The sequence below is a fragment of the Drosophila biarmipes genome, chromosome X (genome assembly GCF_025231255.1).
Source record: "Drosophila biarmipes strain raj3 chromosome X, RU_DBia_V1.1, whole genome shotgun sequence".
In the NCBI taxonomy this organism is placed as follows: domain Eukaryota; kingdom Metazoa; phylum Arthropoda; class Insecta; order Diptera; family Drosophilidae; genus Drosophila; species Drosophila biarmipes.
In genome coordinates, this window is record NC_066611.1 from 21,684,588 (window position 1) to 21,697,243 (window position 12,656).

The 12,656-nt window shown below is 44.9% G+C and overlaps 1 protein-coding gene across 1 annotated transcript; it reads right to left on the reverse strand.

Moving 5' to 3' along the window:
- Positions 1–852: 852 nt before the first annotated feature.
- LOC108023214 (transmembrane protein fend) lies at positions 853–12,347 on the reverse strand. Its single transcript, XM_017092484.3, has 4 exons — positions 11,286–12,347; positions 4,154–4,201; positions 3,196–3,438; positions 853–2,912 (listed from the first exon to the last, which is right to left on the reverse strand). Exons 1-4 carry the CDS (start codon positions 11,520–11,522, stop codon positions 2,499–2,501), a joined length of 942 nt encoding a protein of 313 aa, XP_016947973.1. The 5' UTR covers positions 11,523–12,347; the 3' UTR covers positions 853–2,498.
- Positions 12,348–12,656: the final 309 nt, after the last annotated feature.

Sequence of the window (12,656 nt, forward strand, 5' to 3'; positions counted from 1 at the left end):
TAAAATGTTGAAAAATGCTCAGCTAATTGGCAGTTGACAGCGTCGAGAGCCTGGGATTGGCTTGGCCCACAAAAAAACAACACAGACATCAGGCGAGCAGGGGTTAAGAGGCGGCAGGGGGAGCTGTAGGGGCATATAAATTTAATTTGGTTTATAAAAAGTGCTTGAGAATGTGGAGAGGGCTGGGGATGCTGAAGTGGCCGGGCGAACAACAGCTCAACAAAACGGGGGCCGGGGTTGAGGGGACTCGCTTCTAATGGCAGCCAAGTGGCCACCAAGCCAACCCCCTTTGCTAATCCAAAAAAAGAAGAGGCCAACACAAAAAATTAAATTAAAAAAAGTCAAGAAATTAAAAAAACAAAAAGAAAAAGGAAAAGGAAAAAGAAAAAGAAGCGGGAGACGAACCAAGGCAAAAGTTTCGAAGCCGAAAAAGAGAGTTCTGCTTTTTGCCAAAGAGACGAAGAAAGGAAAAGTTTAATCGGAAATTCTTCAGGGAATACTTTTCCGGCTGCGGCAAAGGAATTTTTCCATTTCATCTAGCCAAAAGAAGTTTCTCATAATCGACACGACCCCTTTACACAATCAACCCCTGCCCTCTCGAATGCATTTGCATATCCCAACTCTAATTTATATGATAAGTGGGAGGACGACGACAGGGGAAAATCGGGAAGCAGAACCAGAACACGGGGACGGAGAGCAGAGAAGAAGACGGGCACGGGGCCACAAAAATCGATGCCTTAGTTTTTTGCTCATAGAGGGGCACCACCGTACGAATTGTATATGCGGATACACGGATATATGGTTATACGGATATTCCCATGCCAACCCGTAACAAATAAAAGTAGCCAAAAATGAGCTGCAATAACAAATCAAATTATATTTACATAATAAACGAATAAAGGATAAATGTTGAAGGGGTACCGCACTTCCGCTTCCATTCTCCTCGTCCGAATTTATTCATACACAGTACATATCTAAAATGTGATTGGCATTTTTCGTATTAAGTCTTGACGAGCTCAGCCAGACAAAAAAAAAAAGAGGTAACACAATTGGATCTCTAAACTAAAATTAAACTAGGACTACGTTATATGGCAATGGGTTGCGACTCACTCCGGAGATTCCGTTGGGGGAAGATTGGTTGGGGAAGTGCACACATTTACTCTGATAACTCTATCAAAATTCACTAATTCGTACTACAACCATTGGAGCAGACATAAGAACATCCGGTCTTACACACAGAAACATCAAGAGCAGGAGCACTCCATTAATCATATTAACCGGTTCTTTATTGTGCAAGAAAGAGTTTCTTTGAAGTTAAAAACCATATTCTTCCCCTCCGGAAAACCCTTCTGTCTCTGAGGCCTCCTTAAATCATAGGTTAACAAAACAATGGACCATTAAATACATAAATAAATTAGGGCTAAAATATTTACAGGCATTTTGCGTAGCGAAGTTTTCTCAGCTTAGGTCTTTAATCAACCGTATTAACCATAATTCACTTTAGTTAGTTACTTTGTTACTTTGTTTTTACATTCTCAAGTACAGTAAGTCAGTTATAGTAGTTTACTTTGTTGTTAATTCAATTGAGTTGTCTAGGTATAAACATTTAAAAATTTTGAAAAATATTTACTTTTGATTCAAGTGGTTTTCTTGTTAAGTTGTTAATCCTTACTCCTTATGTTTTGCTTTCTCTTTACGCACTATGTTTCATTAAAGTTTAAAGACGACAAAAAATGGAAAAGAGATGCATGATATTTTGTATTTGTATTAATTGGTTTTAATTTGTTTTTAACCTGAGATAAAAACAAATGCTTTTTATTTGTTATTTGTTTGTATGTTTGCAAGCGAGCGACGACGATTGACAAAAAATTTGTAGCAATTTGTTGCATTTAGTTTGGTGTATGTAGTTGGTTGGCCGCTGGCCCCTAGTCTATAATATAATATATATAATATAATATAATAGTATAATATAATATATGTTTATATCCGTAACCGTAACCGTAACCGTAACCGTAAACGTCTCTGTATCTGTATCTGTATCTCGATCTGCACTTGATGTATCTGTAGCTGCGTCGCTTGTATAACTATGATATATATGTATATAGCAAATGCGTTAAATGTATAATATAGTTGGTATATGCATGTATATAGAGCTATGTACGTTATCATGCGTGTATATATGACTGCGCTGGTTTGGCATTGGGATCTACGAATGACAGAGGATAAAACTTAAACTTAGTTGAGCGAACGTTGCTTGACTGTCCAATTCGATTGGGTGCGGTTCGATCAGATCCATCACGATCATTATATCATCAGATCGAACCGCAATCCAGTGTCTTAATCTGGGGGATGGGGGCTAACTAACGCGTTGATGGGGCATGGGGTATGTACACAATTGTTCGCGTCCTTCGCTTTTTTGGGGTGCAGAATATCACATAGTCAGACATCTATAATATATATATACGACTACAAGTTCCCGGACTCGATTCCCCGCCTCCTTAGACGTGCAGCGTGGAGGCGTCCAGAGAGTTCCTGGAGGAGCCCGAGGCGCGACCTATCAGCGTGGCCGTGTCCGCACTGTCCGCGTCCAGGGGAATTCGCTTGCGCTGCGGGCGCAGGAAGAGGAACATGACCAGCAGGGCCAGGAAGAAGGCCAGGGCCCCGAAGGCCGGATAGACCACTCCGCCCAGTTCGCTGGGCGTGGGCAGAGCGCTGATTATGTACACCCGATCCGTGGGTCGGCTGTGGGCCCGCTGGAGCGAGTGGTCCAAGGAATCTGGCTGGTCCACAGACGGCGATGGCTGCTCCCGGCCCCTGAGGGTGCTCGGAGTTGTGGTCGTGGTCGTTGTCGTGCCCACCAGCTGGCTGGTGTCCACATTCAGTTTGATCGAACGCCGCATCACGCCCGTGAGCTGTTGGATGTGAGGAGAAGAAAAAGTACAGAGTGTCATTAGGTGATGAATATACACTTTGACAAATTATAATGTATAGGTGCTAAATACTCGGGTCTACATCTATTAGCAGTTGTACCTCCTATCTAATTGTATGTAAAGTTGCTCCAACTCAACAATGAAATGTATTGTAGGAATCTCCTGGTATTACGTTAACTTTAGGATTAGATTCGTACTAGATATGAAATCACTTGCACTGTTTATAACTGGTTTACCAAATACACCATATGCACTAGGGACTTACCTTGTGCTTGCACTTGACCTGGATGTTGTAGACGGTGTCCGGCCACAAGGACAGCTCCGCTCGGGCGGTGTCCGTGAGCAAGTTGCCGATCAGGCCGCCGCCGGACACCTCCCAGGTGATCAGGCACTGGCGCGAGGCGTTCGCTATCACCTCGTCCCAGCCGATGTCCGTGAGGACGAGCGACTCCTGGCGCTGAGCCTTCAGTATCCTCAGCTCGAAGGGCGCCATCAGCTTTTGGCAGCACTGCAATGGGAAGGGGCGATTATTTCCAGAATTCAGAGGGTGGAGATGGAGCGGCAGGGACAACGCCCCAGGCAGGGCACGAAGCGTCAAGAAGAGGCGGGGCCGAGAAAGGAAAGTTAGCTATTTGTCAATTATTTCTTGTAATTATGTGGCGCGCCCGCAGGTAGGCAATGAAATTTGCTCGTCCTTCGGTTGCCACTTTTCGCCCCCGAGCGACAGCGTTTAACCCATTAGGGCCCTGGCTGTTTCGTTTGGAATAATTCATGTCGCTGCCGTGTAAGTGCCTAAAAATGTTTTCGGCTGGCAATTTGGTGCGACGGAAACAAACCCTTTTCCAGCCGGGCAGGCGATAATAAATGCAGATTTAATTTCGAGCATTTAGAAAGACACTTCTCCCGAGAAATTTTGGAATTGTCAAATTTATTATAAGAATTAATGTTAGGGCCGGGATGGCAAATAAAGCTGTGTGTTTGCAGTTGAAATGATTGAAATTTAAAAGTGACAAGGCCTTTGGTGAAAATAAAGAGTTGTTTGATTCTCCTTCTTCAAGCTCTCTAATTCTTACACTCTAAAATACACCGTCTATACACATGGTTCCTGCTCATACAATAGGATATATGGCTGGGCACTCGAGAATTTACACTTCTTCAAGCAGTTTTGAGCCATCATTAATGGGTTAATGTCATCGTTAGGCTCGTTGAATGGAGATACTTACGTTTGTGCAATCAGCGGAATCCTTACAATAATGCCAGTCCTTGGAAAGCTGCAAAGAGACAGGACAAAGTTAGTTAGTGGGCGTGGCCTAATCGAATTTTAAGTAAGCTGGGAAAAAGTAATCAGGACCAAGACCCCGGGCTGCCAGGACGACAACAAGGAGTCATCAGCAGCCTCCTGCGCCCCAGCCCCTATCTCAGGGCCTCAACAATAGACGCAAATTTGTAACTTGTAATAAAAGGCAAAGCGGGCAGAAAAAGAAGTCTATGTAGATGAACAGCAGAGGTCGCAATAATAGGCACAAATAAAAAACCAACAAGTATGAGGAAAATCTAAATGAAGAACCTCAGTAGATAGATCAGAAGTATGTATAAGTTGTGGAACCATAGATATCATATTCAGATGGTTTTCTAAACCGTTCAAAAAACTCGTTTTCTAAACTCATCTCTCTAAAATATACTGATGTATACTATAAGCACAATGTTCTATGAAAAGAAGTAAAAAACATCTCTATAGGGATCTAAAGTGTTTCTGAAATATGGAACCACAGAGAAAATATTCAGTAGATTCTAGAAAACCGTTCAGGAAACTTGGTTTGAAAAGATTTCCAATCCCAAAGAAGGATATTATAAACAGAATATAAAATTAAAAGACTGTTTGTTGGTATGGCAGAAAGGAAACATGCTTTCTAAACACACCCTTTCGAAGTAGGATATTATGAAGAGAATATTCCCATAGCAATATGAAAATCAATAGACCATTTGGAGGTAAAGCCATGCACAGGCCTTGGTTAATTGCCTGGTGTTGTGAGCAATTTCGGTAATCCCCGAGCTATTCTCCTGACCGTTTGTGTACGCAAGTAAATGACCACAAACGTTTGTGTTCATCTATGGCGAATTGAGAATTTCACGCTCCTGGCAATGAGCATAATGAGGAGGATTGCCGTGACAGGATGAGCAGGATGAGGACGGCAGGGCAGGGCAGGAGGATCGGGATCAGACCGGACTGCCTGCTTAGCCTTTGTCAACTGTCGCCTTAGTCTCAAAACAGCTGAACTGAACGGAACAAAATAGAACAGCGGGCAGTACGTGGTAGTCACAGGATAGAGGATTGAGGATGGAGGACCCTGGACCCTGGACCAGCAACCCCCGCCCCTCGCGCAGTCCTTTTATGAATGAGCAGGCAGGGAAACAGACAGGCAGACAGGCAGACAGGCAGACAGATAGACAGACTCGCAGATGAATGAGGGACGAGTCAGCGACGACTGCGATTAGAGATGGGTGCGTGACAAATTGTTATGACTCGGAGTTTACAATATTAAAAAATCAAACGAGGCGGTCCCGGGCGGATCTCCATTCCATGGGCATTCGTTGTCGGTTTGTGCTTCGGGGAGGGTTAAGTAACCCTAATGTTGTTGCAAGCCAGATTTATGGTTATCGCATTCGCCTCTATGAATCGAATCCATGAAATCTTCATCTGCAGTCTCACTCGATTGGTCATACTAGTTGGTTTGGGAGCGTGATTGAATTGTATGCCCCATACTTTAGGGAGCTTTGATCTGGCTGTAGCCAATACCCAAAAGTGATGTCACTGTTGTTTGCTCTCTCGGCAAAGTGGCAAGTAGTTTCCCCCAAATGAAAATCAATAGTAATAATAGCTGCCAACACTTACACCCTAATGTTGGTTTAGCATGAACACGTGTGCATAGCACCGCATTAGGCCTTATCTAAATAACCAGCCAGAGCTGCGAATTATAATTGATTAAGTGACCAGGGGCTACGCTACTGAAAGGCCTGCCTTTCGGGGTCAGGTTTCCAGAGGTTGCAACCTTTAAAATAGTTGGCTTGTTATGGCATTATCGAACTGCATTCATGGCAAAAACATGATCAAGTCTTATACGGGTCCTTTGTTGAATTATATGTATGTTTGTGAATGATGATGTGTTCTTCTTATTTTTGTGTTGTGATAAAAATATATTATTTGTTTAGTTTTTTTTATCTTTATTAATGTGCAAATTCCATACTAATGACTAGCACACTGCTACCCGAGTGGCAGCTTAATCTAATATGTTTTTAATTATTTGTTTAGGAAACGATGTATTACAATAGGAATGGATCAAAACTGTGTTTCTGGATCGAATATGATCCTGTCAGACAGATCCTTCCCGTAAGTTCTCATAAATATTAGCTAGTTCCGAATGCGGCCAACCATCCCCATTTCTTGCTGTGCACCTAAATCGTTTTCTCCTTCTGCAACTTAAACGGTTCCGATTCTATCGCCCCGACCTTCGCTGCTTGGCAACCTTAAGCCACTCCGATGCCATCCAGCCCTCTAAGCCCTTAAGTGCATCCGTAGTTTCTGCAAATGTGGCAGCTACTTGCATCTGGATCGATCATCCATCACGCTGGCGAGGGCAAGAACCCGCCGGACAATGGCTGCCATCACCTTTTGGGCCAACTTTGACGGCGGCACTTTGTCATCATTACACAATAAGGCAGGAAAATCAGTGAAATCAGGGAAACGGAAAGGGAAAATGGAGATGGAGGTGGAGGTGGAGAAGGAGAAGGACCAAAACCAAGCAGTTGTGGCAGATAAAAACGACGAATGCCAAAAGGAAAATCGCAAAGACAACATATTTTCCGCTCAATTGAATTTTTGGCCTCTGAAGATGTAGACGATGTAGTTGATGAGGGGAGGGTTGCGAGTGTGGGATGGGTGCGAGGACGAGGACGAGAACGAGGACGAGGTCCTGAGTCCTGGTCCTGCTCCTGAAACAACTTGGGCGATAAGTAACAACAATAAGGCGTACAGAGTGAATGAACAAACGAGTGAATGTATGAATGAGTGGATGACCGAATGCGTATGACTGAATGAAAACGCTGAGCTGGCAAATCTTCTGGCCGACGCGTCGGCTTTCCCCCGATTTTCCGCTTCCATCCATTTCCCTCGCTTTCCACCGTCTCGAGGCCTTAGTACCTGGTCCGAAATGTGTCTGGGCCACAATATAAATTAAACGCAGGCAGCGACAACTTTTACATGCAATTGCCCTGGTATTTCACACCCCGGCACGGCTGCACTTGGAGAAAAACGGTGTCAAATCTGCCACCTTCGATGGGTTGTTTGCACCCGGAGGTACAACATTTTCCCATCGCAGGTACTGGGTGTTCGACGTTGGGTAAATCCCTCTATTTGCTCCGTTTAAAGGTTTATTTCTCGCTTTGTTTCCGAAAATTAAAGCCTGAAACAATGCCAAATATATGTTAATTTGAAGCAAAGTACGGTTTTCAGAACCCATAACATAGTTTTCTGTAATAATGCAGGGGCATAGAAGTATTCCTAGTTCTTAAACTGGTCCATGTATTTTTCTTCTATAGTTTTTGCAAGTGTGGGAGCCGAGCACATGACTCCGTAGGCCACATAAATTACCAAAGTTGGGTCAGTCAGTCAGTTTTTTGAGCGGCTTTTATGAGACACGTACGCATACGTAGATATATTCGATGATTCCACCACCAGCAGCGGCCGCACTACGTGCCTCGCATATACATCAAGATCGAATCTTCCGGGCGTCGCACCACCCATCCGGGCACCCAAGCCGCTGGAGCACCCAAATATCGAACCACCCACACCCAGGGTCCACCCGCCGGGGCGGAGGAGGAAGAGTCTTTCATGGTGTTAATTTGGCGCTGATTGAGCAACGCACTCGGATACGGATTCGGATTCGCATTCGCACTCCCCGTTCTTGGGTCCCAGAATTCCCGGTTCTGGCTTCGGGGGTTGTACGAAAGGATAGATGGATGGGTGGATTAGTTCCAGTTAGTCCTGCGAAGCGAGCATGAAATTAGCCCTGCCTGCAACCCCTAAGAACTTTTGACTTTCGGCGAGCCGAGCCGAGGCATCCTGCACTGCCACCACCACCCAGCCACGGCCACAGCCACGTCCCATCCACCCAGCCGAAACTCTTGGGCGGACTTCAAAGGGCATGTCCGACGGAGATGATGACGGTGATCAGGAATGCAGACGGCGCACGGGCGAAAGCTTAAGTATTTCGTGCCCAAAATCTGCAATTTCGGACTAAATAATCAACAAAGATTGGCATAACCAAAGCCGAAAAGCCCGGGCCATTTTGGAGGAGAAGAACAGTAGAGTGGAGGAAATGTATAGCCAGCAGCTGCGCTTTCAAATAGGGCCAAAGGCAGGGGGCACTCCTCGGAGCATAGCCCTTGGATCCAATAGATCTCACAATACCTACAAGTAATATAAAGCTACAGATATCTTATACCTTTTATGAGCAGTTCAAGCTTGATGGGAGTTGTGCAATCCTATGGGATTCCAGTGCTACCGAACTATATTTGGACACATGGCTGAGCCGCCTCTCCCCCGAGTTGAATCAACACACTGTGGGTCTATATTTGGACGAGACTTGGAGACTGGCGTTTCCCTAGAACGACTTCGAGTGGCGTAGACTGTCCGAGTGTCTTGGCCTCTCGAGTTTCATCCCATGTTTCTTTGTAAGTGTCGCCACAGCACTCACGAGCACTCCTCGAGTCAATTGGGTTGGCTGCTCCGCTCAGTTCTTTGCTCCTCGGTGCCCCACCACTCGAAACAAAAACCCAATCCCAGTCCCAGTCCCAGTCCCAGTCCCAGTCGCAATCCCTATCCCGTACACCTCGTCGCCGCAGAGAGCTCGACTTACTTGGAAATCGGAGATGATATTTATACTCTCGTGTTTTCCCACTTGATTTATGTGCACTTTTGGCCGGCCAGCTCGGGCGGAGTTCGGTCTAAGCGAACGAATTGATATGAAAATTTGATTTGATTTCATTTGATTGAAATTTATTAACGATCCCTGGCGGTGTCAACCTCCGACGCCGCCCTCTGTTTCCGATATCGCTGACAGATCGCCGCGGTTCCAGGAAGTCACGCATTTGGAAATCAACTGGTGAAATGGTAAAATCTTCGGGAAACATGCGCCCGTCTTGATTTCCATCCACTGGGGACGTATATTCGAAATTATTACGATGGGGATCGGATCGGTTTCACGAAGTGGAGGGGAAACCGAGTCCCCCGGGGGTTCAAAAGTTTGTTTTTGGGGGAAAACACAGAAAAGTGTCAACTCAGCGCACTGAAGAGGGGGTGAGTTCATTTTCCGTTCCATTGTAGTGGCATTTTCAACTTCGATTTGTGGGCTGGAAAAGTTTTTTATTCACATTGATTAGTTGGGCATTAGTGCGTTGCACTTATTTGCTGTCGGGTGTTTTACTTGGGCAAGTATCAAGCGGGAATCGCGGCGAGTTCAATTGGTTGTGTGGGTTCAGTGCTGTGGCATTGCCGACTTTTTTAAGCAAAGATTGTTTCAAAGACGTTTCACGGTGTTTTCAGAAGGTCTGATTGATTTAAGTCGTTTTTCTAAGCTATTTATCGTACGATTTCTTTAGCTCCTTCTTCAGATCCCTCTGTTGCCCACCTGCTCTACTTTTCAGTCTCTGAATATCTCCGAAGTTCTTCGACAACTTTGGCCATCCATCTGTGACAGCTTTGTACAAATTCGATCCGAGGGACCAGAGATCCGAAATCCGAAATCCGAGATCCGAGAGCTTCATTGCTTTGCTCGCTCTTCTGGCTGCCTTTTCTTGGCCATTGTCTATGGCCGACTCGAATTGAATTCCCGATCTCTATTAGCGACGCTCGACCACCCAGTTGACATCTCTCTAGCGAGCGGCGACTACCTGAGCGGCAACAACAATAACAACCGGCAACAGAAGCAGCAGCGGCAATAGCTGCGATGTCAACCCGTAGATAAAAGATAAAAGGCCCAGCGAGCGGAGCGGGAATAAAAAATGGAATGACGTCGCCTTCACGAACCCGAGCTGGAACCATTGTCATTGTCATCGGCAGACGTCGATGTCGACGACGATGTCGAAGCCTTCTGTCTTCCCTGACCCAACCTTGAAGGTCGGTGTCGAACGGGGCACACCAACTGTCCCTGCTGTCCCTACACGCGGAGAAAGAAAGGGGTGGGTCCGAGCCAATTCGGCATGACCTCAATTAGGGCAATCTTAATCGCATTAGGTAATGCCCGGCCGGAAGAGAGCGATGCACTCAAAGTGCCTGGGAACAAGTCGCTGTCTTTTGAAATGCATTTCCCTTGAATTTCGAATCGAGTTCTTGCATCTTAAGCCCTCAGCTCGGAGATAAGTTCCTAATTTGTTTGGAAAGACTAAAATATTGAAGAAATTACAGGGAATTTTTGAGCAGGGAAGTTGAAAACCAAAACGATACTGCCTCAGAATCTCATTAGCTTAGACCTTAGACCGAACCTTGAACATTTTGAAACCCCCAAAGAATCTTTTCCACCCTGGACCTCCATATTTAAGAAATGCGGTTTTGAAAGTATGCATAAATTAGAAAAACAAATTGTGCAGCACCCTAGAATACCTAGGTACAAGCTTAGGAAAATGAAAAATATCAAAAACATGCAAATTTTCCATTGTTAATTATCAGGAGAATTTGAAAAGTCATGTACCTTCAACTGGAAAAATTATTTTACCAGCTGCTCGCTTGATTACCATTTCATTGTGAAGGATCTTTAAGAAATACAGTTTCATTTTGAAACTAGTTTTAAGGATTTCATATGTGCTCTATATGGGGGATCTTTAAAAATTGTAAGTTTAATTTCCAATTTTTGCCTTTCTTACCATTTCAATATGGACAAGTACAAAGGATCTTTAAATACGAGGATCAAAATACAAGCTTCATTTTAAATTACCTTCTTAATTGGAAATTAGTTTTAAGGATTCCATATTTTTCTATTACCATTTCCATATTAAGACCACTAACAAGTGTATTTTTCATATCGAATTCCTTTCCAAATTGGAAACGAGTGTTAAGCCCTTCACATTTCTGGTGTTTGTTCCCCGTTTTTCCCTGTGTAGCCACTGAAATTCCCTATCGGTGATATTGCCGCTCAACTGGGCATACAACTGTCCATCAAACGACTCTGGGATCGAAACGGATCCGATCCGGGTTCTTGGTCTTATCTTGGGCTCTGCGACGAGCACTGAGTCTGGGCCTTGGCCCGGGGTTTATGAGTCTGGCGGCTCCTATTCTGCTCTTATTGCTATTTGTGTGCCTACCTGCTGATAGCAACTTTGACGGCATCTGTTCAGCTGCTTGCCCGAAAAGGGGGCAGTGACGGGGGCGGGGGCGGTGGCGGGGGATGTTGGGTCCGCTCCAGGACCCGATACCGATGTCGATGCCGATAGCGGTAGCGATAACGATAGCGATAGCGATTTGGATCGAGCGGGCCCCGCCTCCTGGGCGTAGGAGAGGGCGGCAAGGGCGCAGGCCATCAAAACAAGTGAGTTGAACATGTTGTCTTCGGCTCCGTTTTCGGTCTCGTTTTCGTCCTCTTTTCGCCTGGTTGCTCTTGCTCGCTGCTCCTTTCTCCTCCTTTCTTGTTGTTGTCCTGCCACTCCCTCCTTTTCTCCAATGGGCGTGGGCGTTGACTCGTGTGTGTTTTGTTGTGTTGTGTGTTTTTGCGCGTGTGTGCTAGTGTGTGTGTGTGTGTGTGTGTGGGCGTGGAGAGCGGTGTGCTCAGCAGATTGATTAATTGATTGATTTTGTTTGTTTATTTTCGTATCAAGTGTTGTTGTTGCTGCTGCTGTTGGGGCTGGCACATAATAATCGCAGCGTCGACTGCATTTAGTCAAGCGGAGCAGTGAGTCCTCTCCTCCCTTTCCTTCTCCTTCTCCTCTCTGCTCTCCACAGGCTCTTTGGTCTCGCCCTCTCCTCCGTTCGCGTGCTCCTCCACCTTCTGTGCTCCCCTTTAACTGTTACAGTTAACTGTAACTCCACATGCTGCGCGACAACAACAAAACGCAAGCGCTCTTCTATTTGTTTTTGTTTTCGGTGTCCTCTTTAACTTGCTTTATTTGTTTGACTTTGTTATTTGTGTACCAAGTACCAAGTACCGAAAGTACACTGGCAGTATAACAGTAGGTAACACACGTGAAAAAAATGTAATTGTAACGTTTGTTAAATATACACCCGAAAAAAATACGACGGCAATAACAAAAACACACACCAAGCACACGGAAGACGAAGAACACGACGTCAGGAGAATATGCTGTATACGGTACGCGAGCTGTGCGAAATTTCAATATTTCAATTCCGAAGAACAACCAAATTCGTCGAGGGTTAAAAACGGAATGGATGGACACGACGAAAACAGACAGCACAAAAACCGAACCGAAATCGAGCAGTGCAGCGGCAGCAGCCTTAGCTATAGCTAGAATTGGCTAGAAAAAGTGATGAGCGAGTCCTGATGGTTACTACAATATTTTACGAAAGATATATATAGATGATATGTAGAACCTAAAAAAAAGTACCTATATTGTAATTATTACTGTCAAAAAAGTCGTTTATAGCTATAGATAGTCAGACGGCTTTACAAAATTAATTTAGCTTATAAAAAATGCCTGAGTGAAATTGGTGATTTATTCAAG

Coding starts and splice junctions, on each gene's coding strand:
- LOC108023214 (XM_017092484.3), bottom strand. CDS start 11,522: ATGTTCAACTCACTTGTTTTGATGGCCTGCGCCCTTGCCGCCCTCTCC. Junction 4,202..11,285: donor GTCAAAGTTGCTATCAGCAG/GTAGGCACACAA, acceptor GTCTCTTTGCAG/CTTTCCAAGGACTGGCATTA. Junction 3,439..4,153: donor ATTCCGCTGATTGCACAAAC/GTAAGTATCTCC, acceptor TTCCCATTGCAG/TGCTGCCAAAAGCTGATGGC.